At 52.3% G+C, this 26,000-nt stretch overlaps 1 protein-coding gene across 10 annotated transcripts in view; it reads left to right on the top strand.

Annotated features, from left to right (window-relative positions):
• Positions 1-26,000, top strand: part of DLGAP4 (DLG associated protein 4) — a 180,242-nt gene that overhangs the window by 124,081 nt on the left and 30,161 nt on the right. For 8 of the 10 annotated variants that reach the window (XM_074920639.1, XM_074920645.1, XM_074920643.1 and 5 more), the window contains one exon: positions 1,009-1,255. In XM_074920639.1, coding sequence (XP_074776740.1) covers positions 1,009-1,255 — 247 coding nt within the window. Of the gene's footprint in view, positions 1-1,008; positions 1,256-9,944; positions 10,179-26,000 lie in introns of those variants that run through there. The other 2 variants (XM_074920640.1, XM_074920647.1) reach the window with 2 other exon arrangements.

The following is a 26,000-nucleotide window of genomic DNA, read 5'->3' as shown; positions in this document are numbered from 1 at the left end:
GAGAAGGCAGCACTCCTGACCCGGGCACTGCAGGGCAGCTGGAGAGCTTGGTTCCCCTGGCCCCTGTGGGGCGTTAGGAACTGACAGTTTTAGGGAGAAAGTAGATGAACTTTTTGAGCCAAACCTTGTGGAGCTCAGTTGCCAATGATGGGCAGAAACACTGTCCTTAAGGCCAAAGAAAGGGCCAGGAGAGATGGAAGTGGACAACAGGGCCAAACTCAGCATCTCTCATCTGTATTTCAGACTGCTCTGCTTTAGGCTGGCCCTGGTTTAACCTGGGTGAGCCTCTCCTGAGTCCAAGTTTGACCAGCCACTGCTAGTGGAGAACAGGGCATGGGTGGGAGGGAGGTGGGGAAAGCAAGAGAAGCAGGGAGCAAAGCTGCCCCTGCTTGGCTCACACCTCACCGCAGCCTGCCACCGAGCCCCCTCCTGGTCTCCCACCGCAGATGGGGCTAGGATGGGTTCCTGATGGTGCCACGCAGAAGCGGTTCAGGCACCCTGTCCTTGGTCAAGTGTGAAAGCTGTCCCCCCAGCCCACACCTCCCCACCTTCTCTTCACTGCACCCCGCTGTAGCACCAGGCCATCTCCCCCCAGCAAGGAAGGAGCACCCCTGCCCAGCAGGGTCTTGTGGCTGAGGCTGGGGTCTCCCAGCTGTGCTGGTGGGGCAGAGGGACCTGTCAGAGGCTGGACGGGGGTTTTAGCCTCATATGCTCTCTCCATCAGAGACTGGGGGGTGTTTCCCAGGCACTGCGGTGGTAAGTCTCTCCTATACCACTAGCAGGGATCCTCTCGCCTCCGAGGAGGGTCCCCTCTTCTCTCTCTCCCAGCAGAGAGCCCGGGCATCCTGCGCCCCACCAGCACTGACCACTGCACCTCCCGGTCTCGCCTGCCGTAAGCAGGACCACGCAGGAGTGGCAGCAGGGTGGCTGCAGGGAGAGGAGCAGAGGGGAAGGGAAAGGGCTGCCTGCAGGTAGGGGCTGACTGGCTCTGCCCCTCTTCCCGTGCAGGCGCCAGAGCCAGAGCTGGGGGAGCAGTACGAGGCGGTCTGCGACGCTACCTACAGCGAGGCCGAGTCGGCCGCTGCAGAGGTGCTGGACCTACCTCTGCCCAGCTACTTCCGCTCCCGGAGCCACAGCTACCTCCGAGCCATCCAGGCGGGCTGCTCCCAGGAAGAGGACACAGGCTCCGTCCGCTCCATCTCCCCCCCGACGGCGGGCAGCCTCAGCGGCAGCAGGACCCTGCCCACCAACAGCAGTGAGTGCCAGCGGTGCGCGGTGGGGTGGTGGAGAGAAGGGGCATGAGGGCAGCGGGGACAGGGGATTCTGGGCTCAGATACCTGTATCTCCAGCCACTGTTGTCCAGTAATTTTGTGGACGTATGGGGGCTTGCTCTGTGCTAGAGAGGGAGGCCAGCAGCCAGGCATGACACAAGGATGGCCGGGGCTGGGTCTCTGGATGCTGGCACTGAAATGGCAGACAGGCTCTGGCTGCTGGGATCTGGCTGGCATGGCTGATGGAGCCTGCAGAGCTCTGGGAGAGCTCAAAGTATTCACCCGGTCAAGCCAAACCCAAGTCTGCGTTGCTGCAGCTGGGAGCACCCTGCGGGACACCCGCCTTGCCCAGGAGCACTGGCTGCCCTCTCTGCCTGAAGTCCTGCAGGGCTGCAGGTGCAGCAGGAACCTGCAGGCAAGCAGCCCTGCTGCCCTACCTTATCAATGCCTTCCATCTTCCTCCTCCTCCTCCTCCTCCTCTCCACTGTGCATAACTTATTACCCCAATCCAGGCTATAGTTGACAAGTTTGACCTCTCTCTAAAACTCTTGGGAACAAAAATGTCTATCAGAGACTCTGCACCAGCTTCCCCAGGGTCTGAGCACACACCAGCATACGTATCTCAGAGTCTGCCAGAGGCAGAAATTGGGGCCAACCGGAGGAGGGAGGGCAGAAGGCATCGGCCTCCATCCCTCAGTGATGAAGGTGTAAAACAGCTTTGGGGTCCACCATGAATTTCTTTGCAGGTTCCCACACACGACAGGACTCCTAGAGACAGGTCTGAGAGATCATATCTGGGGGAAAAAGAGAATGGTGCAGATTTGCCTCCTCCAGACCCACAGGGTTTGTGATTTCGAGCCGCAGCCAGTGAGGGCAGGCTGCGGGCCAGCCCACACCTGAGCGGCGCAGCCCAGGCAGCGGCGTGCTGAAGGCCGGGCTCACCAGCGTGGCTCCTGTGCCATCCAGGCGACAGCCCAGCTCCGTGCAGAGGCTGAGTGGTGCTGTGTGCTGGGCTCACAGTGCTCACAGCCTGGTCCCTTCCCCTGCAGGCAGGGCAGGAGGGGTAACTAGCAGACAGCGTCATCCTGGTGCACCCAGCCCTCAGGCTGCTGCCTAGAGACTAGTCTTTCAAAATCTTTTGACAGTGAGATGCTGGGAGTTCATCCTTCAGCTGGACTGGCTCCAACTGCTTTCTCTCCCAGAGACAGATAAGAATCAAGTCCTATTTGCCCCTCTCCATCAGGTATACATAGATAAGAAACCCCAACATCCCTGGTGTGGGGTAAAAACAGGTCTTGCTCTGAGTTTCAAGGCACTTACAAGCCTTCCCAAGCCCCAGAGCCCAGCACGCTGCAGCCTTGGTACACTGAGCAGCATTATACCCAACTCCAGACACCCCGCCTGGTGCTGGATGTGGGCATTATTCATTCCAGGCTCTGCTCTTTTGATTAATAATTACTGTATGAGACAAGAGCCTGGCCTCTCCCTCCAATGTTAGTCAGAATTGACTCCATCGCCTGGAGTAGGGGCGAGGCTGCAGGCAGCCCCGTTCAGCTGGCGTTTCTCACCAGCCAGGCTGTCTCTCCCAGGAGGCAGCTCCCAGCATCACAGCAGAGTGGGTCTCTTTGCCACATGTCTGGCCAGAGCTGGCTCTCCCACATGCCAAGCCCCTGCTTCCCCAGTGGCCAGACCATGCAGCACCTCTTGGGTGAGTCGGGGCTGCCCACTCCCTGGCAGGACTGGCATGCCCCCGGCAGTGCTGCCAGAGGAGGCTCCTGTGAACACCCCATGCATTCAGCACGCAGGTGGGATGCAAGGAAAGGCAAGTGATTTGCCCCAGGATATAATTTTGCCAAGATGCTGGGGTCAGTGGCTCAAGACAGCAAGGAATGGTGAGGGCTGCTCAGACCTCACAGCACTGGGAAAGCCCAGGAGGAAAGAGATGCAAGAGCTGATTTTCTGTCTCATCCACAAATGAGCTGGGGTGCTGGCTCCCTGCTGCAGAGACCAGCATCACCCTGGCCCAGGGACAGTTTTGGTGCAGCCAGGCTCCACCTGTGGCTGCCTTTATCAAAGCACGATTTGCAGCAGTGGCTTCAGTCCCCAGTGGTCCTTGCCTGTCCTGGAAAATGGGTGCAAGGGCTATGGGTGGCAGGGAGGATCATCGCTCTGGAGATGCTGCTTCTGCAAATGGCTCCTGAAGGCCTGAGCAGAGCTGACAGGTGCAGCTATGCGAAGCTGCAGCGTGAGGAGCAGCTCTGCTCTCACTGCATCATTTCAGCTGAGGCAAGGCCCTCCTGGGGCACCAGGGAGTGGGAGCAGTCTCCAGAGAGATGCTCTGGGAGATTGGCAGGCCCTTGCCAGAAGATAAACTTGTTACCTTTCCATGATGCTCCAAGTCACTTGATCTGCATCACTTTTGCATCATTTTCTTCAAGGCAGCCTGTGTCCTTCTCAACTCCTGGGCAGCCTCAGGGCTGCAGGGGAGGCTTGGCCATAATGCAGGGTGCAAGGAGCTGAGGGGTCCCATCCCAGGAACAGTTTGGGGAACTGGTTAGAAAAGGTGATGTCTCAGTGCTCCCAGACATGGCAGTACCTAGACATCATACCAGGCAGACACCAGAGCGGGCAGGAGGTGTCCGGCATCTCTCACCAGGGTTGCACAGTGCTTCTGGCAGTGTGGAGGCAGACAGCAAGCCCTGTCACCCACGGGGACACCGGGGTCAGGTCCAGCGGGGCAGGCTGCTCTTGGCATGAGCTCTGGCACTGAACCACAGAGCTGTGGGGGAATTTCAGAGCAGGCATAGCATATCTGCTGTGGGCAAAGCTGCCGGAGCACTGGAGTGGGCTGTTGGTGGGACGCAGGGTGGAGCCCCATCCCAGCAGAGGGGAGAATGGGAAGGGGGGCACCAGCAGCCTTCATGTGGGCTCCAGGCCCTCCTACCCAGACACATGCCCATACCCTCATGTGTCCCCTCCAGTAGTCTGTGCTCCAGGGTTATCACAGTCCACAGGATGAGGCAGGGACTGAAAGAGATTCCCTGAGAGGGACAGGCTGCTTGCTCAGCCCCATCCCTCCTTCCTACCACCCTCTCTGCTCTGCTTCTGTCCCACACTCTTCCCACCCTGGCTCAACTGCAAGCCCACCCCTGCTCCTTGCTGGCAGTATGGCTGATGCTGAGTTCAACGCTGCTGCAAATCCAGGCTAACACCAGGAGGCATAGCACAGAGGGGGCTTTCAAAAGGACTGGTTGCCACCTCTCTCTGACATGACCCAGTAGAGATCTGCTGATTTTCAGAATATCCTCCAGTCCTTTGCATTGGCTGCTGGGGCTTGGAGAGGGAAATGTTTTTGACAGAGGAGGTGTGGGAAGCAGAGAGGAGCATCTGTGTTTGTGTGTGTGCACGATGGGGAAGGCAGGAGGCATATCTGGATGGCAGTCACACCTTTAATCCGCCACCCGGGCTCAGTTCCCCCTGCAAATGTGCATCACTGAGGCTTTAATTGGTTGGTGTTGTACAAAAGGGGCCTCCCGAGCAGCAGATTGGTACCTCTCAGCTCGACAGCATCAGTCTGGACTGATAGAGAGAAGTGGGTGCACCATTATCCGCAAGTCTAATAGTTGCTCATGGCCTCTGCTCCACACAGGGCTCTGGGATGAAACAACTGAGAGCCCTCCTCTGTTCCCTTCCCACGGACATGCTCCTGCACCAGCATCCGTGCACCAGCCCAGAGGAACTGTTCCATCACTGACCTGGTCCCTGAGAGGGGGATCATGTTTCTTCTCTGTAGGGACACATCCTAAAGAGGCATCAGCAGCAGCAGTGTTGTGACTGACACAGGCTTCTCAATTTTTGAGGAGAATGTGGGGGTTGACTAATAAAGCAAAGGGATTCAGCCACCAGCTGAGGGCACAGGGAGGTGCAGCGAGTTCCATTTCGCAGAGGGCTGCCAGTGCCGGGGTCTGTGTGGGGAGCACAGCTGGGTGGCAGAGCCTTGACAGCTGTCACACCTCTGACAAGCCAGTTCCTCCCACAAACTGCCTGTGTCACTCGTGCACTACAAGGCAATTAGCTCCCATTTGACAGCCAGCAAAACAGATGATGAGCTGCCCTTGATCAGCCTTAAACAAAGCTTTGTGCCTTGCGAAGCCCAAGCTGGAGACTCAAAAGCCCCAGTGAAACCTATTCATTTAATTGCCAGGCGTTCCACCGACAGCCACGCCAGCTCCTGAGCATTACAAAGGGCTCCCCAGCCCCAGCTCCTTCTTATTAGAAGCAGCACTGGGAATTACTTGCTTAATAGACAGCTTGCAATACAGAGCTGAGTATTTGATGTCCAGGGGAAACGGGAAAGAAGAGGTGAGCAAAGCACAGCAAAAGGAGGTCAGAATCCCCAGTGCAGAGACCCCAGCCCAGTCTCCACCCAATGCACCAGTGACAGCAGGGAAAGTTCATACCAAGCCAGTTCCTACTCAAGCTCTTCCCATCCTCCCTGTGCCATCTGGTAACATCACCCTTGCTCACAGCATCCTGCCCTGGGATTCAGCAGCCTGTTCCCAGAAAGTCCAGGTGCTCAGCTCCTTATCCTGTGCCCAAATCTCTTTCAGAGAGGCTGGGGAATCCAGCTCTGCCTCCTCCTCCAGAACTGGGCTGTCTCTGTTGACCTGTCTTACCAATGGTCAAGATGTCCCTGAGAGTGTGAGCTCTGGAGGGCAGGGACCCTCCAGTTCTCCCTTTCTGCAGATGCTGTGATGGCAGCTCTGGCTGCAGGCTCCCAGCTCAGCCCATCACAGGGACCTGAAGCAGAAGGAGCTCTAGGAAGTCTAGTCCTTCAGGCCAGCCCAGCCTGGAGCCCAACCAGAGCCAGGCATGAGGCTTGTCCTTGAGAGCCACCAGCACTCCCATGAACAACTGCCAGGGCTGCACATACCTTACGCCCATCCATATGCCAGAGCTCTGCCAAGCCCAGGCTGGACATGAGACCACTACCTGGGAGAGATACTCCCTAAAGTCATGACAGAATAGTCACCCTTCTGCCTCCAACCTGCTTTCTGTCTTCTTTGTATTGGTTTTTTTTTCTCTGTTCATCACTAAATTAGAGAGATGGCTCCCAGGACCATCACTGTGCTGGGAACTCTGCCCTGCCCCAGGGGGAAGGCAGATCTCAGCCTGGTCCCCTGGCACTGATGCTCTTGCAGGGAGGCAGCACGGTTGTGCTTAGCAGAGGAAAGACAAGTGCGTGCACAACTCCGTGCGGTGTCACAGCACAAAACAGCATCATGCTGACCAAATCCCCAAGGGCTGGTTCACTGCGGGACAAGTTTCCACAGCTTCTGGGAAAGTCATGTAGTGCTGGCTTGTGAGGGATGGGTACAGACACCCTTCCTCCTTCTCCTCTTCCTCCTCCTCTGTCCGCAGTGACTACCTGGTCTCTGGGTAGGAAGGCAAGTTCTGCTCCTCCTCTCTTGGCTGTCATGGCCTTCTCTTCTTTGTGGGGAAAAAGTAGTGGTGCAAAGGCAAAGGAAAAAACAAACCAGAGCAGGACACATCGTTCAGCCTGTGTGTGAGCAGCCACAGCTGAGGAGAAAAGAACCACTGCAGCCCCTTTGCTAATCGTATCAGACAGAGCTGACCCCATATGGCCTTTGAGGAGAGAGACTGTTATCATTCCCTTCAGATTTTCTCCTTTTTGACCTAGATTTCACGTTCCAGAAATAGCTTTCTCTGACATACCAGCAGGAAAAGGATTAGAGAGATGGCGGAGAGAGAGTGTGTGTGTGCGTGCGTGTGCACATGCCAGGGTAAGATTTCTGTTGCATGCTCCGTTGCTGTTTGTAATGGAAAAAAAGGGTACATATACATGTTCCATGATCTATTCATATGTCTGTAGGACACAAAGAAGTTTATAACAATCGTTTCTCTCCACACTTACCTGTTCATTTTTCACCTCTAATCTTTTCCTTGATATTATGGCAACTCCACTACCAAGCCCTGTGCCCAGACAGCACTCCCTTTTCCCCAGGAAGCCTGTACCATGGCTACAACCCCACTCTCCAACTCCACCATCAAAACCAGAATATCTCCATCCTTCTGCCTCAGCAAAGCTTGGTGCTCCTTGCTGCCAGGTTTCAGCTCTACTACAGGCAGCACCCAGCCCAGCATGCTCTCTTTCTGCTGCCTGCTGTGCGCATGTGTCTCTCTGGCACCCAGGAACGAGTGCAATGAGTTTGAGCCCCACGGAAATGTCATTTGCCCAGATCCCCAGGAAGGGGGGAGCTGCTGTGCCAACACAAGCAGGAGCAGGGGAGGTGGAAACAGTTGCCCATGCACTTAATACTGGGAAGGGAGCACAGCTCCCAGGTCCTGGCCAATCCTGCCTTCTCCCAGCAGGGGCCACCTACAAAGGAGTAGAGAGACAGCTGCCAGCATTTTCCTTTGGTACTATGGTCAGAAAGCAAAATCCTTGTTGCTTGCTTTAATCAGCCTTGAGGGCAGGAAAGGGAGGCAGTAGTGGTGTCCTCATGGGAGAGAAGGAGAAACCAAAGCACCAAGGGTTGTCTCAGTTTGGTCAGGGGCTCTGGGAGAGCAGCAGCAGGGAGCACAGGCCTGGTGCAGCGCTCAGCCCCTGCAGCCGCACTGGTTGGAGAGACATGTACCATGTATGGCAGACACCCAAGGTCTCTTCTTAGGCTGAGGGGCCTGGCAGCGTCCTGGCACTGCTGCCGTCTATGGAAACTGGGTGAGCACGGAGCCGCCCTGGTGCCAGGTAATCACAGATGCCACTCAGTATCCCTCAGCACCTCTCTGCCTCTCCCTCGGTGGCCACAGGGCTTGTGCCATCGCTGGAGCAGCCCAGCAGCCACTGACAATGGTCTTAACTAAGACACAGTGGGACTGGATGAGGTTTAGTAAGGCCATGCACCCAGGCCTGAGCATTTGCAAGATTTCAGACCGCGCAGGCAAATGAGGATTTCTTTGTGTTTCTCTTGTTCTCAGTTGCTTTTCCTCTCCTTCAATCTATTGAGCCACAATGTGGGTATTCCTGAGGATTCAGGAAGAGATTGGCTCAGAGCTTCACCACTCACAGCCCATGTGGATGAGGGGCTCTCAGTCCAGAGCTGCTCACCACTCTCACCACTCCCAAGCCTGGAAGCAGTTGAACTGAAAACAAGTTTTCTTGTTTTCCTTGGTAGGCAGCCCAGGGGAGAGGCCCTGGGCTGCAGGTCCCAAGCCTCAGGGCTGACTGTCTGTCAAGATTCTCCTTTGGCCCCAGCGTGCTGCTCTGTTTTCCAGAGCAGAAGGAACACATCCACAGCGATTCTGTCGCTGCACGCCAAGGGCGGCAGTGGCTCAGCCGTGAGCTCAGTGCAGTGTTTCCCCAAGGCACTTTCATCTCTCCATGCTGCAGACGAGCCCTTCTGCACTGCATGCCGTGAACCCAGCCAGCCAGAAATAAATCAGAGCATCCAAGGACTGATGGTAACAGTGAGGAGCTGGGGCAGCACACGTGCTCCTGGCAGGAGCCACGCAGTATCACCGCTGCCTGCAAAGCCACAAGCCCTGTCCGAGGCCCGTGGCAGCACCGTGAGGCAACACCCACAGCACCCTGGGCTCGCGGGCACCGCTGCCCTCGGCTCGCGTCAGCTCTCTGCGCAGTGTGGCTCTGGCCTCGCGGGGGTCACACCTGCCCCGCAGTCTGGGCGAGACTCATGCTCAGCTCCGGGTGTTTCGAGGCAGGATTGGAGGGGTGGAGTTGGACGCGGCTCCAGCACCCAGTGTGTCTGTGCCCAGGGTGCCAAGCCCGGCAGGGCTCTCCCTGTGGCCCGCAAGCTGCACCAGCCTTGCTCCCCTCCCTGCGTCCCTCCTCCACCGTCCCTGCTCAGGCAGCCTGACAGGGAGGCACAAAGCGCAGGCACCAGGCACAGCAACGTCCCCCGGTGAAGCAAAAATCAGCGTCCAGCAGGATGGAGCTTGGCTGGCGAATCTGTGACCAGCAGGAAACATCCACCCAGGGAAACAGCCACTTCCCCACTGTTTTCTTTTCCACTTATTTGTCTCTCGCTGGAGACTCCTTCCGCTGACACGGGGCAGTGCCGGAGCATCGCCCGCAGCCCCCGCACCCCCCGCTCAGCCCGGGGTGCCCCCACACAGCGGCGGGGCCGGAGCGCGGGGGGCGGGGAGGCCTCTTCGCCAAATCACGTCGGTGTGTGGGTGAGGGACGGGGCCGTGCTGGGGAAAATGTCACCGTGGCTCCCGCGGCTGTGACAGGGAGACAAAGCTCCCGCGTGGGGGTGGGAGAGGCGCCCGCTTTGTTCTGCAGCGTTTGGCTCCCCCGCTCCTGCCACGCACGGGGCTGCCACCCGCGACGGTTCCGGTGGGGGAGCGGCGGCCGCCGCCTCTGTCCCCGCCCCCCCCCCTGCAGCGGGCGGGACGCGGGGATCCCGGTTAACGCTCGAACCGTGCCCGGTCTCCTGCGTTCCGGCTGGGCGCGGCGAGACACGCGGGACCGCGCCCGGCCGTGGGAGAGCCGCGGGGCGGGGGGCGGGGCCGCGCCTGCGCGGGGCGGGGCGGGCGGTGACGCGCGGGGCGGGGCGGGGCGGGGCGGCGGTTTAAGGCGCGGCCCCGCCCGCGGGGCGCAGCCGGAGCGGCGGGCGGGCGCGGTGAGTGCGGCGGTGGCTCCGCGCGTCTCCTCCCTCCTCTCGCCCGCGGCCGCAGGAGCAGCCCGGCGCGGCCCCGGCCCGCGGCCCGTCCTCCCCCCCTCGCCGGTGCACGGCCCGTCCTCCCCTCGGCGGGACCCGAGGCCGCGCCGAGCGCCCCCGCCCCGCGGCCCCCCCCGTCTCTCCGGTCCCCTCCGCCCCTCCTTTGTGTCTCCCATGGCTTTGTGTCTGGAGCTCCTCAAGCAATGTGAGTGACTGCCCGGGGCGCGGCGGGCGGGCGGGGGGCCGGGCCGGGCCCTGCATGGCTCCGCGGCGGGGGTGCCGCGCCCTGCCTGCCTGCCTGCTGCTGCTGCTGCTGCCGCCGCTTGCCGGGCCCGCCGCCCCGCCGGGATCGCAGGTGGCGCTTCCGCTTCCCACGCGCGTCTCGGCCCTCCGTGGGGGGGTGGGAGGGGGGTGCCGGGTGGCCGCGGCGGGAGAGCTACTGCTGCCTCCGCGCTTGTCTTGGGGGAGGGCTGCCCCGTCCTGCCACGCATGCCGCCTTCGCTGCGTGGGGGTCCGCGGCCCCGCGGGAGGAGCCGGGCCCCGCGCCCGTGGAGGGCGGAGGGGAACGCTGCTTCCCTTCCCCGCCGCCTTGGCGGGGGAGCGGCCGCCCCGCTTGGCTGCAGCCCCGGCAGCGCCGAGCCCCGGTGTCCCCGTGAGGCGCGGCGGGGTCGTGGCGGGTCAGGCTGGGTCCCCAGGCCGGTGCTCAAGGCCTTTGAGGAGCCCTGAGGTGCTGGAGGAAATGAAATAGCGATCGCTAAACGTGTTCTCCCCCGGGGAGCACTGACACTTTCCTTAAGGTGGTGTTTGGATTCTTCCTCCCTCGAGAAGAAAAGGGTATTGTCTGGATGAGGCACGAAGCTTCAGCGCCCGTCGCTGCTGAAGGCTGACATGTAGCAGCGCAGCAAGCTGGCACCTTCTGTCCAGAGCAGGCTTTGGAAAGTCTCTTTTTTAGCCTGGGAGAACAGATCCTGGCTGAGGGTACCTGGTGTTGCACGCTGGCATTGAGCTGCCCTACCTTGTCTGAGGGTTTGGGTGCAATGCCCCAGAGTCTGGCTGCAGGTGTAGCTCAGGGATCCCTGTGCTGTGTTGGAGGGTGGGGATGTTAGAGCTGGCTTTGAGCTGTAAGTAAATGTAGCTCTTAATTTCGACTCCTGTCTTCAAGTGGTTCAAAAAGGAAGATTATTTCCAGGATCCTGTTGGTAGGACTAATATTCTACAGCAGTACAGACCTTGACCCCAGGTTGTGCAGGAAATGTGTGTTTGAGACAGGAATGGAATTAGGATCTCTGAATCCTGGGCTATAACTTGCCACTTGGGGGAGGAAAAGAAGACAAGGAAAAAAAAAACACCACCACAGCATGTGGCATTGGATCCTAAAATAAATTCCAATCATGTGGGATGATAACAAGCCAGATTGCCAAGTCGTGTAAGTTGGCAGACTTGACTTCAGAGGGTCCAAATTACTTAGCTGGTAATTGCTCTTCAACGGGAATTTGGTGCTATGAAGTTGCACACTCTTAAATGTGTGGAGGAAAGTATGTGTAACTAGCTATCAGATCTAGCCTGCTTGACTTTCAAATTAAGATAATTTGTGTGTGTGCTCTGCAGTAGTACCCAGATATTCAGCAGAAGAGTATCTGCAGAATTTGTCTGACGTGTTGCAGTCACAGAAAACCTAAGAGCTCATCTTTAAGGTGCAAGTGCTAAACTGCTATATGCCGGGTTTGCATCTATAGTTTGCTACTTCTGTTCCATTTCTGTAGTGGCAGTGTAAGTTTTTGGTGTAGCTGAGGGCCCTGGGATCTGTAACTTGGCCCTTGAAGTGCTGGGGTATGACTACTATGCAGTGTGCTGGTTTTGAAAGGACAAGAAGACCCTGTGCAGCCCCTGCCAGATCCTGGTCAGCAAAGGTGGTAATGGAAGAACTCAATTTCTGTTACATGTGGATTTGACTATCTGGAGAATACTGATAATAAGATGGGATTTGGCAAACCCCAGAGCACTCTAAGGCTGAGAGGTACCTCTGTGGAACTTGATCGGCTGTAGCTGGTGTCCCAGCCCTCTAGCTGATGGGGCAAACATTGTCAGCTGCTGGGGAGAGCTTGCATTTTGCTTCGCAGCTGTGTGTGAGTCAGTAGTTGGATAGTCAGTTGCTTAATCTGTGCATGCAGTTTAGATTTGTGGACACTTCTGACTACTTAGCTCAAGGTTATTCATCTGCTGCTCCAGCCTAATGTGTAATGCATGGGAGACCTGCTGTTCCGTGAGCTCATTCTTAGCTGTGCATGCTGCCAGAGCAATATAATTTAAAAAGCTTTTAATGGATAACTAATAACTGCCAGGCACTTACAAGTAACTATATGTCAGTTCTTGTCTCCTGTATAGATTTTCCTGTTGTTTGAGTCCAGACTCCAATAGTTTGGACTGAACTGTTCACCAGACCCTGTAAAAGTTAACTCTGTGACAATTTTCCTAATAATGCACTACATGCCTGCCTGCAGAAGTAAGGCTGCAAAACTGTGCTGCCACAGGGCTTGTTTTTGTCATCTCAGCTGATACTTTTTTGCTGTGCAACCGCCTCAAATATTTTTTAATGGATTGAGGAGGCATAATTGAATTCAGTGCACTGTAAGTTAGTGGCATATGTGAGCTGGAAGGATTAAGGCTGTGCAGGCGGGTGGCCTTGTTCAAGAAAAATCCAATTCCGTTTCTGCAGTGAAAAGTTGTCAGTGTGTTTCCTATCCGAGCAGATTTTAAAAGGGAGGGGAGAAATTGTATGATTGCTATTAAGAGTTCAGGCAGTTGGATCAAGTTCTGTGAAGGCTGTTGTTGGGCTGGGGCTTGAGAATGGTGAATTTGGGTCTCTGGAAGAGCTCACAAAAGAATGAGTTTATACTTTCCTTCTCTCCTGGTCTCCATGTCAGCCTGCCACCTGGGAGAGGGAGAAGTAGGGGACAGAATGACACCAGGGTGTCTGACATAATCTGCCTTTAAACAAGTGGAAGTTAAATTCTTTGCAGATGGGCTGGTTAATGAGGGGAGTAGGAATTCTGTCCCCTTCAATTTGTCTTGAAAAATTAATGAATTGCTGGCCCTTTGGTGCAGATTAAGTCAACCTTCTGTCTCCTGGTGAAGCAGTAGGCAAGAGGAACAGCCTGGCTGAAGACCTGACCTGGGCTTTAGCCCTGTGCTTAACTTCTCTGTTCTACCAGGGTATGGCTTGTAAATCTGACAGGCACTGTTTCAAAAGCATTTGCAATTGCCACTGAAAACAGATACATCTGTCCATGCCATGTAAGTCTGGTCTCTAATTTTATGGGCAACATAAGGTAGGGCAGTACCAGTGTCTACACACCGCAGTGTAGGCTGCTGTCACAGATAGGTGACAAGCAGACCTGGGGGAAGTGCTGGTCCTCCAGGACCAGAGACTGATTTCTGTAGAGGACAGGGCTGTGGGTTATGTGCTGCCAGGCTTCCTCCCAAACTTCCTTGCAACAATTAAATACTGTGAAGGAAGACAGCCGAGTTCCAATTCTTTCCTACTTCCCCCTGGGGTTCTTGGTGGTGGGCTTGGTCTTACGCTGTGAAATTGGCAGTAAAGGCACAGAGGGGCACCCACACATACTGAGGTGCAGGAAAGATGTCCAATATCTCCATGAATACTGCATCCTGCCTGCTACTGCTTCATCTTAGCAGACAGTGCACACAGGATCTTGCTTATCCTCACTGCTGTACAGTGTGTCTGGGGGGTTAAGTTTGTCAGCTCTTCTGGCAGCACCAAGAAAATGAAAACAGTTTCTAAAAGGGACTTGTCTGAGACAGGCTGTAGCTTGCTGCAGCAGACAGCAGTGCTCAAAAGAGGGACGGTGTAAAGATGCATAAATTTTAAACATTAACACTAATATTTACATCAAGGACATGTTGACTATGTCTTGTGTGTCTTATTTAGTACTCTTCATTAAGACATCCAGGTTTCACTGCAATGATCTTTTCTTCTGAACCTACTTCTAAGACATCAAAGCTTAAGCTACTGTGTTGTCTCTCCAGTTTGAAGCCGGCCAAGAAACTTGAGTGGTGAATGTTTCAAAGGTAAATTCTTACTTGTGGTGCGAGTCTGTCAGAGTTGAAATTAAAGACTAGAAGTTGCATATGCCTTTCTACTGATGGGTTGTCATAGTGCAAAGTGATATTCGATAAAAGCTGAAAGGTATTTAAGAGTTGATAAAAGGGAATTTTTATTGCAAGTTGTTGTCATAAGAGCAGTCAAACTTCTAAGAATTATTTTTCTTATTTTTTTATATTCTGGAAGTGGTTGAAGGTCTAACTGAACAGAGCTCCAGCAGGACATTTGCTATGTTCAAGAGGCATCTCCAAGCTTAAAGCTTCCTACTCAGGGTGGGCATATCTACAGCTGCATTAAATTGAAAGTTAAAATTGTGAAATTAAAGCATTACACCCCTCTTAGGCCTTATACATGAGACAACCATCACTTTCTGAAGCTAGATAAAGTGTCCCAAAGGCTACTGTGGAGTTGTCCCCAAGGGGGTTTCTGGACCCTCTTCTGAAGGCCCTTGTTCAGGAGCTGAGCCACTGCCCACTCAGCTGCCAGATTAGTCAGTGCTGCTCTTGTGCAGAACAGCGTGTGTTGAGGCACCTTATGAGGCAGCACAGTATTGCAGAGCTGGTCTCCCTTGCCTCTTGTAAGGTCACTTGAGTAACTGTTTTGTTGGGAAGCCTTCCCTTCGTTGTTTGAATCCTGAGGCTTTCCTCAGTCTCTCAGCTTCGCTCAAACATGGGGTCCTGAGTCATGACATTTCTGTCCAGGAACTCTTCCAGGTTTTAGTGTGCTCTACTGAACGGCTACCAGTGCTTTCTTGTCTGACCTGCCACTCCAGCAGTCCCAGACTGGGAATTTTGGCCACTTAGCACTGCTACTCTGATCAAATCAAGCAGCCTGGCAATGCAGAGCTGTTGTAATGCCCAGCCTTGTACGTCATGGACTGGGACTTTCCAGGACAGATGGGTACTAGTAGAATAGAGCTGGAGAACTTTTCCCAGTACCATAACAGCTGCTTATTCTGATTCCTTGGAAGTAAGAGGGTGTTGGCCAGTGATTTCACCTCCTGAGCTCTGGTCCTGGACAAAGTAGCTACTTTGATTAAAAAGCATTGGGTTTCATGGCTCTTAAGTTTGCAGTGTGCCAAGAACAAGCCCTTGAGCAAGGAAATCCTGGATGCTGGAAAGCAGAGATCTGCTCACCAGTCTGTTGCCTTGGCCACAACACTGCTGCAGTTGGCCTTTGCCCTTGGCACCAGGCTCCAGATGTCTGCATCTCACTGTCACCCTGCAATCTTCTAGGGCATTCAGGAGGCTTCCGCTGCTAATAGTGATATTATGCCACACATTAGCTTTTATCGCTGCTCTGTTAACATGTTTACTGGAGTTGAGTGCTGCAAAATGCTCTGGGTTGCTAAGGGGAGGCTGCCAAAGCAGGCTCTTACAGCCCTGCTCTCTCACAGGAGTTGTTCTTGTTCGAGTCAAATACTGAATCAGGCTGATGGGGGAAATCAGGTCTTTGGGGGAAGGGAAACATAAAGCTTGTATGAATATCTGTCTTCAGTTGTTTTGCCCGTGTAATTGGTGGTGCAGATGCTGCTCCCTGTCAGCTGTGCCAGTTGTGCACACACTTGTGTGCTTCCAGCGGATGTGCTCGTCTGTCTGCCAGAGCTCTGCTTCATCTGACCTGCTTGTTCACGGGGCAGGCGTCGGCTCGGAGGTGTCCCCGGTTTTTGGCGGTTTATCTGTGTGATGCTTTAATTCCTTTTCGTAGTGCTTCAAGGGGACAATGTCAGTGTGGCATCAGGACTGAAGAAATCTGAAGGTTTAAGAGGCAAAAGGGACGCAGTGCATTTTGAGTGAGAACTTCCTCAGAGCAGGCGCGGGGGGAGCCAAGGGCAGCAGCGAGCAGGAGCCGTGCGGGCTCCGCGGCAGCCGCGGGCTGCAGCTGGGCGATGCCCAGAGCTTGTCTCAAGTACCTCCAAGGGGCTTTTTGACGGCTGCATAAATCCGAGCCAGCTCGCCCTGCTCCCGCGGCCCCCGCGGGAGCCGTCGGCATGACTCGGCGGTGTTGCTGATGCTGTGCGGCTCCAGCCCCGCTAGCTCAGCGGCGGGGGGGCCCTGCCCTGACCCCGGCAGCGGTCCCGGGAGGGCGGGCGAGGTGCCGGGCTCCGCCGCGGGGTCTCTCCTCCCCCCGCGGAGCGCCGTGTGCCGCCGCCAGGCCGGAGCGGGCCGCGCCCGGCGGGAGGGCGGCCGAGGCCCCGGGCCGGTCGCGCCGCTCCCCTCGCGCCGCCCGCGCTTTCCGGCCGCCGCTCTTTGCAGCAGGCCGTAGGGCGAGGGACGCGGCCGAGCCGGGCGGCGCCGCGCTCCCCGCAGCGGGACGGGACCTGGGCCCCGCTCCAGGGCGGCCACGCCGGGAGCACCTCCCGCCCGGGCGGCGGGGAGCGCTGATCCAGAGACACCTCGGCCTCCGGCCTTTGCCGTTCGTTTCGGCTGCTGGAAAGGAGCTCGGAGCGCTGGCGCTGACACTCGCAGCCCATCTGGGCCGGAGCTTACGCGGGTGCGGTGGGAGGGGAGACGCCCCGACCAGCTGCAGCCCCACAGAGTTGTCAGGACTGCGTGCCCCTCCGCTCCCGGCCCAGCCTGCCTGGGGAAGCAGCTGAGCTGGGAAGGTAGCAGGCTGCCAAGCATGTGGAGGAAACTCCATAACCTCTCATCTTGGGTGTTGAATAGCAACAGGCTTTAAAAAGCAAGGATGAAAGTGCATGTCTGTCTTCTTCCCTCTTTAAAGTGCTGTGCTCAGTCCTGTTGGACAGCAGATTGACAGCCATCCTGCTGTGGGCCCCAGGCACAGAGTGGTGCTCGTTATTTCCCCCAGCACACGTGTGGCACGACTCCAGTGGAGTCAGAAGCTCCTGTGAGCTTGCTATGGTGGAGCAAAGCAGAGCTCAGACTAATGAGGCCTCCTCAAATCAAAGGACAGAACTGGGCCAGCCATTTAGGTTGCTGGTGTTGTGACAGCAGTAAACTTTGAAGCACTGTCTGCTTTCTTCTGGCATTGCTATTTGTGCACTTACCTTTGATTTATTTTTTCCAAGGGCTCTGAATATCTTGGGTGCTGGGGAGGCAGGTCTAAAAATAACTTCAGAGGCTGGTTATTTCCAAAGTCATTATTTCTACTTCTCTCAGGTTTCTTTCCCTTCTGTAGCTAATGTCTTTTTCTAGTGCTGCAAGGTCTGGTTCATACAGAAAATCATGCTTTCTGCTCTCTTCTAGTTCTTGCTCTGTTAGCAAATGTATTAGGTATGAGTGATGGTATGTGTTCACACAGCAGGTGGATGTGGTTGCAGTTCTGGGTACCAGGAACACTGAGGCCAGAATGAACTGAAACATTTTTGGAGGGGAGAACACTAGCTTGTGAAGACTGGAGCTGCTCAGGTGCTGTCCTGCAGAAGGAAGTGTGCAGGAATGTGTGCATCTGCTGTTTGAACCAGCTGTAGTCACAGATGACAGTGGCTTGAGGCAGTCCTGTTGTCCCACTTCTGAGAAGTGTGTCACAGGATGGTTCATTTTTAATGGCTGGGTGAATCAGCAGGAAGCCTAGTCACTGTTAATACCCTAAGTCCTGCTGTTGCATGTGAAATAAATTTACTAGGCTGAGGTATGAGCTGTTGTATACAAAAACTCTCACTTGGATGGATTATGACTGAGAACTGCTTCTGCTGCAGTTGAGGGTACCTGTTAAATCTATTTTATGCTAATTCTTATGATGTGATGCTTCTCAGCATCACTTTTTAAGCTGGCGCAATTAGAGTTTTAGCTAGCTGTGCCCATTATCACAACACAGCTGCTAACCTCATTACTGCCCAGCCTCCACATACCATGAGCTTGCCAGTACTAGAGACCTGTGTAATTTGTTTTCTCTGCCAAGAGTGACATGCCTCTCTTTCCCATTGAGTCGCAGGAGAGGAACAGAATAGGTCTGCTAGCTGCAGCTCTGGGAAGCAGCTTACCCTTGAAGGTTTAACCACCAGTCGTGAGTGTGTTTGGTATTGCTGTGCTCGAGCTGCTGCCTTGGGTGCAGCTCTCAGCACTTCAGGGGGCCTGACTTCATGCTGTGGCTTACACCTTCAAGCTTGCTTTCTTGGAAAGTATACCCTAAACTTATTCGTGGACTGCTGCAGCTTTCAGGCTTGCTTGAGAAAAGAAAAAAATGCTGTAAATGTACTCCTAAATGTAGCTAGTATTTAATGGGCTAAATCTGTAGACAAAGTAGAGGTGCCTAAGGCTTAAAGCCTGATTGTGGTGTGCTCTAAACAGCTGCTCTGCCCTGGAGTCTTCCTACTAGCTTTGTGGCTCCTGGCCACTCTGGAGCAATACAGCAGTTGCCTTATCTCTGGGACTGCAGCAAGAGCTTCCTGATCACATGCACTGTAGGGTGGAAAGTAGAGATCCATCAGGGAGTTGGATTTGGCTCAACATGCCCCCAACAGCACGGTAACAATTTGACTTTGGCTAGCAGAGATTGCTTCTGTGTGTCTCTTACTGACTTGGAGATTGAAAACAGCATGTCAGAGGTACCTAGAGGGTCCAAATCTTGTTCATATCATCTATTTCAGAGCCTGAATGTGCTTTGTCCTTGAAGGTGGAATCTTAGGTGGCATGAGTCACTACGGATTGGCAGCCTTGGGTTGGTTTCTTTTGTGTGTTCTCCCCACACACACACGTGTGTGCTAATTGTAGCAAGTTGAAACGAGCTTGGGGGGCTTTGCTTGAGTGTGATGGGCTGAGAAGCTTCCTAAGCATGTGGGCAGACTACAGTGGAAAAGAGAACTTGACATGAGAGGAAAAATGATCTCTCTGATCCAGACTGTGCTCAATGTTCTTTAGAGCTGGGAAAGAAGCTAATGATATCATGGGTTTTCCAATCTAGTAGGGCTTTTCTTATACTTAGCCATGGTTTGGGGGTTTTAGCTTCACCTGGCAAACTAAAAGCAAGGTTTTTATTGTTAGAACGCTGTATTTTTTATAACAGCTTCTCTTATTTCTGTCAATTACTACAGTTCCAACCACAAAAGAGCTTTCTTGTTCTAATTGGCCTCCTCCTGTTCGTATTCAGTTGTGTTGCTCTGTCACCATGGAGACAATTGTGATGTCACAAGCTGTAGCATCACTGAAAAGTGGCTGGGAGGCAGTTGTTAATATTCCCCCTCACCCCATCCACCCTAGTAATCAGTAGCTGGGAGGAGAAAGTGGAACAGGTCAATAGGATTCAGGGAAGATAGAGCTTTCATGTGAGCCTGAATTACAATTGCAATTTTAAGACTGTTGCTTCAGTAGCAATGGCAGAAGAGGTACAACATAACCACTTTCTCAAAACTGTCTTCATTGCTGTGTCTTTTGAGCTCACTTAAATGGCAGAAAGCCCAAAATCTCTAGCTATTGCTGTGCTGCTTCACTTGAGCCCTGTGATGCTAAAAACCCAGGTACCCACTAGGCTGCATTCCAGTCACAACGTGATGGGCTTGGAGCTACTTGTGGCTGGATAACAGGTATACTAAGCTTCTCTGGCTAGCTCTGACATCAGTCAGAAAAGCTGATGTATAACCAGGGTGGCAGTTGGAGGAACTTTTTTGGGTCTCTTGCCTTTCTGACACTTCTGAGACAGCTGCTTCCACTGTGGGAATATGTAAGCACATAATGGGGTAGCTGGGCTGTTACGCAGTGAGATCATGAAAGCCAACAGGATTTGACTTGTATGACCTCAGTGGAGATGGTAACGTAGCAGAGAACTGGGCTTCTTTCATGGCTTGATTCTGCTCTTTGCCAAAATGCTGGGAACTTTTTCTTATTTTCTGAAACGCTGTGACTCGTCACTGCAAAGGCTGTGTGAGGATGCGTTCTGCTCTGTATGATCTCTTCCACACGTTCATCCTCAGCTTTATCTATTTTCTTGTCAGGGCTCTGGTTGAGAGCATGGCACAGTGTACTTGATACTGTGTCTTGAGCTGTAACAGCCTACTCAAATATTAACTAGTCTCCTCCTGATTAACAGGAGGCAGGGTGGTCTTCAGTGCCTGACCTAGCAAGTAGATAGCTAATGCTTTCCAATTATTTGTCATTTTTTTTATAAAGGGGCTTTGTCATAGCTATTGCAGAAGCACATTATCCGTAATTTTTCTGTTTGTATTAGTCTGATATTGGTGAGAGGGCATGTGGATTTTCCCTGTATGTGGGGTGTATCTGGGGCTCTGGGGTGAGATTAGGGTGCTCTCATACTGCTGGGTGGTGGCTCATCAGGGGCCATGTGCACTGCACCTGCACAGTTTCTTGGGCTTGTTGGAGTTGTAATCCGTTGGGGCTGGCACTTGCTTGGCAAGCACAGTCGTACAGCTTCTCCCTTGTGCTTTGCTTGTTTTGAGCAGCCTTGTATTCAGACAAGAAGGATCACATTTCTTGTAATATGGAAGCTGAAACAAGTTGACTTTTCAGTGTGAGAGAAATTTCTGGCTGTTTTCCTGAAAGGATCATTTCCAGCAGTTCTGCTGACAGACTTCTCTTCTTTTTCTCATTTATCTTCTGAATTGCTGGATTTTCAAGATGAAAGGCTAGAGCAGCTCATAGCATGAAGACAAAGTGTTTTTCACCTTGTTTGTTCCCTTGGAACCCTTGATAAGTGTCCTGTTTAGGGGAAAAGTGTGACTGAAAGGGTAGTTGCATTTGAATCATGTTAATTTGTAGTGCTGTTGATCTTAAAATAGCTAGGTGTCTGGCCAAAGATGCTAAAACCTGCTTTTTAACCAACAGTGGTTAAAAACTCTAGAGGGTAGGAAGTGTTTTAATTGTTTCCTGACACTGGTCATATCTGTCCTGATAGCTACAGGGGCTGTGGAGCAACCCACCCCAAGGCTAATTGACTTTTAAGACTTTTAGCCCTATAGTTACTACACTATGCTAGTGCTAGTTAGGACTACAGTTTGCAGGCAGATGTCATTCAGGAAAAGAGTTAAAAGCTCATCTACAAATTATGCATGGTCTGTAGCATGCTTTCAATTTTCAGTGTGTGTAGAAAACTACCTCATCTATGGAAAGGGTTAGATGAAGTTTCCCTTAACACAGCAAAACAGCTAATTCCAAAGTATTTGGAGATTTCCATTAAAGGCTATAAATAGATTGCTTCCTAGAAGGAAACTAGTCCTTCTGGTCTTCACTCATGGGGTTGTCTAAACGCAGTTAACCCCAACAAATTCCTTTACTACGTGAGCAAGTTGCTCTGAAATGGCTTATGATTTCAGAATAAGACTTGGCATGGAGTTCCTTATGCTCCAAACTTGTTTGTGCCCTACGGGGTTAACTGGAGGTAATCCTGTGGATGAGTCCATCTGATATTCTCAGTTGCTCTGTTCTTATGTCAGTGATGACTTTTGGCAGACTTGAATGCCAAGTATACAGATAATATGACCACTATATAATCTCCACTGTTAGGTTCTGAATAATATATTATATATAGTGAGCTTGTTAGAAGATGCTGTGTAGGCTGCTTTTGTACCCCTGTCTTTCAACGATGTGAAGAACCTGACTGAATTATTGGTCCTCTGTGGGGGTGCCTGGAAGCTCTTCTCCTTTCCCTGTTGTTACTAGTAGGTAACTCTTGCTGGTGAGGAATGGGGTCATCCAGCTCTGGAATGGGCTGAGCAGGAGCAGCTCTCGTGAGTGACAAAATCTGTGGGTGTTGCTTGCTTTCTGCTTGGCTGCTGCCACAAAGCCAAAGGAAAACGAGGTCAGTGTTGTGCTGCTTCGGGAAGCAAGAAGTCAGCAGGAGAGACCCCTCCTCTGTTGCAGCTGCAGATGCCAGTGCAGCAGGCTTCCTTGTTCCTGGTCTGCAGTGTCTGACCTGCTTCCACCAGCAGGGCTATACTGACCACCTTGGAGTTCAGTGCAGATGCTTTAACCTTTCAACTGCCTTGTATGATAGCCCCTTCCTTCAAGACTTGCAGGTTTCTTGAATCCCTCAAACTGGCTTGGCTGGCATCTATAATGTGATGAACTTGCAGAAGTAAAAACTGAGGTGCTAGCCAAGGCAGGCTGATGACTTAAGGGTAAGAACAGAAACCTAATATTCTTCAAATTAATGTGTTATTCTACTGAGTTCTCTGAAATTTAGATGTAACAGCACATGACTGTCATTCAAACAAGTTTGTAACTTTGTAGAAGATCATCACCTACAGGATGGTAAGCAGTATCCAAACTTAAAAGGGAAGAGTGAGTGGGCACTGACAACTTTTGCAGAACTCCTCTGCAAAATGTATCTGAGATATTAAGGGAAATGGTATTCCTGCCTGAAAGATAAGGTAGTGAAAATTGCTGCAAGTTTGTCTGGGCATCTTTCCAGCACTGAAGTTTCAGGCGTTCTTTCAGCAGCAGTTGGTTAAGGGTTGTGACATCAAGTGCTTGTTCAGATCGTAAGCCAACAGATTGGATGCTGCAAGTCAGGACCTCAGGATGAAAATCGAGTTGTCTTGTGTGATCTCTGATAAAGACTTTGAAACTAGAGCTGCCTGATCCTGTAGCAGCAACAGCCATGTATACTTGTTCAATGGTAAACAGAGCTCCTGCAAATACCACTCAGAGATGGAGGTTAACAAAGTATGGATATGTGCTCAAAGCAAGCTGTTAGAAAAGTAGATGATGCAGAGCTAGCAGATGCTCTTAAGTACATGACTAAAAGTGAAATTACTTAATATCTGAGAGCCTCAGGTTCCCATCTAGCTAAGCTGTCATGCTTCAGAATGATAGAACTTTTCTTGATGTCTCTTCACCTCTTAGTAACTTCTGGTCAGTGAGTGGCAAAAGATGAGTCCTTCCCTTTGCTTTAAAGAAAAATGCATTTGCTCTTTAAGTCTCTTGTCTATTATTTTTGAACCCTTGAGCAGCAGGAAAATACCTTTGTGAACCAAGGTCTGCACTTGCCCAGGCTATCTCTACACTCACATTGAGTGCCTCTTACTGACATGGTGTCACATGCAGGGCAAACACAAAGTGGACAAGGGTGGCACTTGGCTGCTTTCAGTCTTAAAGATTGCATTGTCTAGCCAGTAGTGACACACTTCAGGGATATGAATCACTTCTGTGTCAGTGGTTTTTGCATATGTGCAAAATCTCAGTGGTTTGTGCAACACTGAGAAACTTTAAAGATAGAAGGAAAGCATAGCTGGGTAGTGCTGTCAGATGCATTTCTTGATCTGAACTCCTCCTGGTGCTGAAAGCTGAACTGACAGTTTAACTTCAGCAGTGTTAAGACTAGCTGGTGTTTAATCCTATTTGCAGGATTGCAAGAAGCCTGCAGATAGATAGTAAGCTGGAAAACCTGCACACCTGGCCACAGAGGCAGTGTAACCTCCTGCAGTAAGTGTCCCCAGAAGCCACAACTTATGCTTAAGCCCCTGTCCAGATTTTCCAAGTCCTTGAAGGTTTTCATGGAGAGTGAGTGTGTGAAGGAGGAAGCTGGTCTGTGCTGGTTTAGTAAATACCTGTGTGTGCTGTGCAGTGACATGGGCAGATCTATGGTCATATATTCTGTCTGCTCTCCACACAGTTGGCCTCAAGTTACTAACAGCCTTTCTTATTTGAAGAGGCAGTGGATGCTGTTCACTTGGCCTCTTGTGCTGAGGTTCTCCAAGCCTGTTCATCCATACTGCAACTGATTTGTGCCCGATTCAACACTGCTCTTGATTGAATGTGGCTGCTTATGGCTGCATTAACTTGGAGCTCGTCTTGTGTAATGCATTGAGGTCCAGTGAACAAGGTCAGTAAGGCTGTGTTTTGCCGATTATTAGGCCTAGCATAAAGGACACAGCCAGCTTAAAGATGAACCAATAACCAAATTGTATTTGATACAAAAGGGTCAGTACATGGGTGAGTGCTGAGGGTACAAACAAGTCAGTCAGATTATACATAACTGACATCAATCCCACTGACCCCAACAACGACACCGCACAACCAACAATGGTGGAATAAATGGTGAAATGCAGTCTCCCATAGAAGGGACAGGAGACAACCGAGTCAACAAACCAAACACATCAGACCAAGGAAGCCACATACTGAATCTCTACACAGCCCACGTTTACAAAGGCCAGACCTGACTGGAGCCCAGTCCCAGGGAGGCGGGAGGTCCTTCCCCAACAGGGAACTCTGCACAGGGCATCCCCCTCACACACAGACACTGCCCCTCCTGCAAGGGGTCCCAGCTTTTATCCCTAAGGGGGACACCTGACCTTGGGTTACTTAATGCAGGACCCCTGGGGCTCCTTTACCCAATGGCTCTCCCTGCCAGGCCGGCTGCACCCTGGAGGGAAGCCTAAAGGCAAACTCACCCCCCTTTGGGAAGGGCTGTGGGAATCACCCACATGTCAACTTTAATTTGGGGCTTGGGGTTGAAACCCCAGAATTTCAGGCTGCCAGCAGAGTCTCTGGGAAGTGCTGACTGCAATTCTCAGCTCTGTAGACTGATCCTTTCGTTGATGCTTTCCTGCATCTCTCATCAGAGCTAGGGTTTTAATGTAGTTACAATCATAAATGTAGGAAAGAAATAGTCCAGCAGTATTTGCTGAAGGGGGGGGGGGGTAGGGGACTTTGCATGTTCTGCAGTGGAAGTTGTGTATATGGGGTTTCTGCAAGTTTCTGCATGTTCCAGTATCTAAAAACTAAAGATAGAATTCCTATTTCCTCCTATGGGTAAGATTTATGAATAAATTTCTTAGCTGGCTTTATGGTGAAGTCTCATTGATAAGACAAGTGAATTTTCCTTAGTAAAGAGTCTCTGTTAAGGAGGTCTGATTTTTCTAGTATTCATAAATACTTCCAGAAAGCAGGATGTTAATAGAACACCTGAAATGGTAGTTGGTAGCCTGTTAGGTATCAGAGCATGAAAATCTGGACCACTGTTCTCAAAGATAAAGGAAATTACTAAATTCAAGTGCTGTGATTTGAGTACATGCTGCTTAGAGTGCAGTTGCTTAACTGTTGGTCTGTTGAGGTTGTGGTTGTATTTGTTACCTTGAGAGGCAGCAATTGCGTGCTCACCTTGTTAGGCTGCACAGAGTTATCTGCAGGACTCACTAGCAGTAAGTGGAACAGTGATGGGAAGGGGGACAGATGATTCATCTTAACATAGGGAAACTTAGCTGTGGTTTTGGGTTTTCTGAAGTGTAATCTCCCTCCAGAGTTATAGGTTGTGCCTTCTGTTTTGGTCTTGGGTTCAGTTTGTTGTTGTGTTCCCTCGCACTTTCAGAGAGCCAGCAGCTCAACCTCCCTCTCTTGTTAAGGGTCTGAACACTCAAAATGACACTGGGACATCACAGGATGCCATCTGACTTGCCACCTACCACAACCAGACTGATTGCTTTAAAACTTCAGAAGCAATTACTGTTCCATGCCATTGCTCTCTGCACTATATTGCTCTCACACGTACCTACCTAATAGAAATTAATAACTGTTCTGTTACTAACTGATGATGATGCCAAGTTGTGTGGTACAGTTGGCATGCTGGAGGGAAGGGATGTGCCATCCAGAGAGACCTTGACAGGTTTGAGAGCTGGGACCTGTGCAAACCTCATGAAGTTCAACAAGGGCAAGGGCCTGCACGTGGGTCGGGGCAATCCCAAGCACAAACACAGGCTGGGTGGAGAATGGATGGAGAGCAGCTCTGCAGAGAAGGACTTGGAGGTGTTGATTGATGAGAAGCTCAGCATAACTTGGCAATGTGTGTTTGCAGCCCAGAAATCCAAGAGAAGTGTGGGCAACAGGGTGAGGGAGGGGATTCTCCCCCTCTGCTCTGCTCTGGGTCCAGCTCTGGGGGCACCAACATCAGAAGGACATGGACCTGCTTGAGTGGGTCCAGAGGAGGTAGCAAAGATACTCAGGGGGCCGAAGCACCCCCCTGTGAGGGCAGGCTGAGAGAGTTGGGGGGGTT

This window comes from Athene noctua, chromosome 16 (assembly GCF_965140245.1).
Source record: "Athene noctua chromosome 16, bAthNoc1.hap1.1, whole genome shotgun sequence".
Lineage (NCBI taxonomy): Eukaryota > Metazoa > Chordata > Aves > Strigiformes > Strigidae > Athene > Athene noctua.
The sequence above is the reverse complement of the archived record's forward strand: the minus strand, read 5'-3'. Positions and strand labels throughout refer to the sequence as shown.